General features: G+C 40.4%; 1 protein-coding gene across 1 annotated transcript in view; it reads right to left on the minus strand. All coding sequences in view use genetic code 11, as the record gives it.

Moving 5' to 3' along the window:
* Positions 1 to 3,900, minus strand: part of EGR_06150 (hypothetical protein) — a gene marked incomplete at both ends in the record, with an annotated part of 8,544 nt that extends 4,644 nt beyond the window's left edge. The window contains 4 exons of the mRNA XM_024495399.1: positions 361 to 493; positions 746 to 879; positions 2,138 to 2,575; positions 3,720 to 3,900. Of these exons, the coding sequence (XP_024350230.1) occupies positions 361 to 493; positions 746 to 879; positions 2,138 to 2,575; positions 3,720 to 3,900 (886 nt within the window). The remainder of the gene's footprint in view (positions 1 to 360; positions 494 to 745; positions 880 to 2,137; positions 2,576 to 3,719) is intronic.
* Between the last annotated feature and the right edge of the window lie 741 nt (positions 3,901 to 4,641).

Genomic DNA, 4,641 nt, shown 5'->3' on the forward strand with positions numbered 1-4,641 from the left:
CGACTTGAGTGGTTCACCATGAAGACAGCAAGAAATGGTTTTCTGAAACTGTTATTTGTTAATATACTCATAATTCCAATTCATTACCGGTTAAATGGGTTTACTGTTAAATGAACTAACCGAATTTGAGGCTACCTGACAAAGCGCTAATTTCATTTGCTATATTTTGCATTTCTCCTGATACCAAAAAATACACGATCACCTAAACGTTGACGTTAGCAGAAGTGATTAAAACCATACTTCCATTTTTGAAACGAATGTGATATCCAGCGCTTGTAATGAATGACGATCTGCTGGACGGCACATCACGTTAATATCAAGTAAAGCAACAAAATAACGAAAGGTATACGATTTACTAACCCATTCTGGTGTTGGGACAGCGTTTGTAGGCTTCTGAGTAGAGGATGCATACTGCAAAAGCTCGTTTTACCGCAATTGCTATTGCGTCCATTATGTCGGGCTCGGTGTGCATGTGTTCTGTGTCTAGCCAAATCTACATTAGTGTTACGCAAGAGGATGTCACACCAGTAGATCTTATCAACGGGGAATAAAAGGCATAAAAAATGCATCTGAAGCAGTATCATTTATTCATTTAACTAGACAGGGTAACAAGCGCTCCTTACCTACTTTTGGATATAAGTAGGGGTCAACTCTTTGCATTAACTCTCATGCTTCACTTGGCGGGCACCTCATGCACCACAACAAACGTATAACTCAATTCCTCAAGGTCCATCCGCCAACTTACCCGATATCCGGACTCGCTAACTGCACGTGCGATCTTGTGTGCGATGTTTTTCTGCACATAGCTGTAGCTCAGCATGACGTGCGCTCGTTCCTTCTCCTCCACTTTGCCCATCCTTTGCCGATCGTGGAGTTCGTCTAGTTGGAGAATGAGCATCAAGATCTGAGTTGGCTAAGGTGTCTAGTTATTCTGTGGACCGATAAATCTAGATGATAATTTTAGAAATATTTGTAATTCGACAATAATCCAGTAGTAAGTGGCAATATTTAATGATGACTTTAAACCGGCCATAGTATGTCATACTTGAGGAGGGGACAAATAAATTTTTCCCACTCATAAGACGGACGAACAAATAAAAGGTTCTATGGCTTATTCTTTACCATCTGTTGATTCATGACATTATCTAGGAAAGGAGTGTCATGTGTGTAGGTGCACCAATGGTTTAGCTATTCTCATTAATCTCCCACTGTCATACCAACGGCAATATGGAAAACTTCATACCCATGCTTACACAGGAAAGGGACATTCTTGATTAAGCCATCTTTAGAATGAGGAAGTATTTAGACTTTCTAGACGGTGGGTTCCCAGTCTTCTCCAATTGCTGTGCAGTACGATGAAAAAAAGGAGCCTCTGCAATTTAGGAGCTGATTTTAACTTGGTCATAGAGCAGACACGTTGGGATCTAAGGCATCAGGTGCGACAAACCTTTCGAGACTAGATATTTGAACTTGGTAAGACAATGGAGGAAAGCAAATGGAAGAGTACCATGCAGACAGCTACGCATATAGACAGCTACATCTAAGGAGTCCTCTACAAGTTACAGCAATTTGCTATGGTGAGCTATATTTAAATTGACATGATCTTTTTTGGCACCCCAATGAGGCAGATTAATGCCATACCGTACATTGTAAAAACAAAAAAATCTTCTCTTTCAAACTAGTGGAACCTCTTATTGGAAAATTTAGATCCTAAAAAAGCGTCAAAGAAAATTCCTTTCGCTCACAATCAGCGTTTTAACTTTGGTAGATCATAATATCAGTGGACACTATTCAAAGTTGAAATTCCACAAACTGCGATTGCGGGTTGAACTGAATAGCAAACCCGTCTTTAAAGGGTCGAGCCGAGTCACTAATCTTGCACTTCAGCCACCTTTTCTCCAGTATCAACTAAAACCGTCCCAAACAGTACACATAAGTTAGGCCTTTGAATTACTTTCACATCAAAAGTATGCGTTTGTAAATTGTGACAAAATTGCTTTGAAAACAAACAATAAAATGCATTACTATAAGCGTAACATGTTACTAAATTAAGTTTAAAAAATAAAAAACGCTAGAAGCTTCTGTGAAACGACTATAAAAGTGGATATATTTTACACCACAGGGACTTAGGGCCCACCATCAGCATGAATCTCCCATTGTAGCCTTTGAAAGATGCTTTGCATCCAGAGCGCTGTTTTAATCCTCCTATCCACCGGTGAAATGGCCTTCACCTCTGGCAGTAAGTTGCCCCTCTCCAGGATCCAGCTCTTGAAGCTCTTGTAGTCCTCCACCATGTCTTCGATCGCGCCTCGTCGCCCCTCCGCACTGATGGACACGGGCATTTGGCTGCGCAGCGTACTCAACTGGGCGTTGATATCGCTAGCCAAAGTGGAGTGGATCTGAGTCCGTGCGGTCGCCGTCGTCGACTCATGGAGGGCGAGGGAGAGGAGGGCCAGGGCGGCGGCACACTTCTCTCTCGAGGTTCCCTTGGCCAGAACACTTCCCAGAGCTTGGATACCACCACACTGCAGTATGCGACTAATGGAAGTGTCATTCTTCGCCATCTCTCGCAATGCTTAACAAAGATTTTGGGGGAAGTAACTAAACTCATTTGCAGTATCAACTATGGATTCAATTGATTTTGGGACTTTCATACAAAGAAAGTTCAAGTCAATCAGTGATTTTGAGATTTACACTCAGGACATGAAGTTGTGCACCACTACAGCAGTACCAAACAACACGAAGTACTAAGGTTTAGGTCACCTTCGTGAGTCAGTCCACAAACGGCTTATCAGGATGACTTAGCAGACAACTGGTTTTGAGTGCTTGAGTGAGGATGAATGCGTGCGCATACAAAATCCTAATTGGAGGATATTTGCTTATTACCTACAGGTGACTCCAAGCACGGTACGTTATGGTAATGGACTATTTGGACACACATCAAGAAGGCATTCGTGTAGTAAAAATGCTTCAAAGACCGCCGGTTGTATGTACCTCAGCTTAGAATCTCGGCTGTCATTCCTGTGGACATCCAAACAGCACGCAACACTTTCGATTAATGTATAAACTGTATTATGCTACAGACCCTTAAGAGAGGAGTCTTTCAGTGGGAATGACAACAACGGCTTTTACGAATGCTAGAAAATCCTCAAGGTTAGTGCGTCCAGCATACCAAGACGAAGTACTGTTTACAACAGAGATTGAAGTAAAGTAGGCTGCCCCAGGATAATTAAGTCACATATGCCATTCTTGAGATGATATTCAAGACTCACTATTTGAGGTTTAAACAAACTCGCATTTGATTTTTAATAGCTTGCGAGAATTTTAAAATAACTATCTTTCCATCCAATGCAAAGAAGTTAGCTTGTGCTCGGTTCATTTTCTCCGTCATACAGGCCACATTTTAAATAATAAGGTCTGACTAAAGATTTCACTAGGACAATTTTCTAGTGACTGCCAACTTTAAAAGAATCCACATGTGTCCAAAATGATCTTAACGTCCGCGAAAACTTGTTCTACCTTGGACGATTGTAAAAACCATTGTAAACGGTTCAAAATGATACTGTTTTGTCTCAAACCTATCCTGTTTCAATAGATCAATCTACCACGAGTTCAAAACTGGTTTTCAAGTATAGTGTAGTTCGCAACGTGCTAGATAAATTACTATTCAGGTCAAAATATCAGGAAAGTGATATCACATTTGAATATAAGACGGTTACCCAGACAAAGTTCAGAGGTTTCAAAAGACCTCCGAGGCCCTTTCTGATGTCTGAAGTTATTCTCAATATTGTTTATGATGAACTGAATGGATTCATCCTTTATATATCGACCGAATTGATCATCCGTCACCAGGTAGGCAAGAATAAGACAGGAGATGGACTGAAATGTTAAAACATACATGGCAAACATTCAGACTTTGATAAAAGCTCGTTTTCTTAATTAAACTGACATCTGCTTGTTTCACTTATTTTATGCAAACAGAAAATGTGTTGAAAAATGAATATTAAAATGGTGCCGTAAAACAGCAAAACTTTTAATAAGTGAAGATCGTTGGCCAAACAAGGAAATAGAGCTCATGTACTTTACATAAGCAATCAAAGTGCACCTTTATATCAGGAATCGAACTCTCATAGTACTGCATAATGAGAGCTGTATATCCCTCGACAGAAAATATGGCGCGTGCCTCTTCTCCGCAGTATTTAAGAAGATTGTACACACTGCACAAACTACATTTTAAGAAATGAAGTGTTGACTGATTTGCCATTTGTGCGCTGAAATGACCTTACCTGATTTGCAGTTAACTGAGAGTGAACCGGCCCTAAGTGCTCCAAAATCAGCTTTACACAATGAATGTACCGCCTGTTTTTTAATAACTCAGAGGCAAATATAGAAGAAATGTCGGAGTAGTTTAAAATTGCTCCTTGTAAAAATGCAGCCGATTTATATGCAGGAAGGATTGCAACCGGCTCCTTAAAATTGGGAGAAATTCGAATAACCTCATGAAGCAGAATTGATAGTGCATTCCCAAGATTCTGCACGGTTGTTAACTGCGATAACAACTTATCTCCAACGATTCTCCTGAAAGACGTTGACAGTGGCTCTTTCTTAAATATATATAGCGTGTCAAGGATTCGTTTTGCA

Source organism: Echinococcus granulosus (assembly GCF_000524195.1).
Source record: "Echinococcus granulosus chromosome Unknown EG_S00051, whole genome shotgun sequence".
NCBI classification, from domain to species: Eukaryota; Metazoa; Platyhelminthes; class Cestoda; order Cyclophyllidea; family Taeniidae; genus Echinococcus; species Echinococcus granulosus.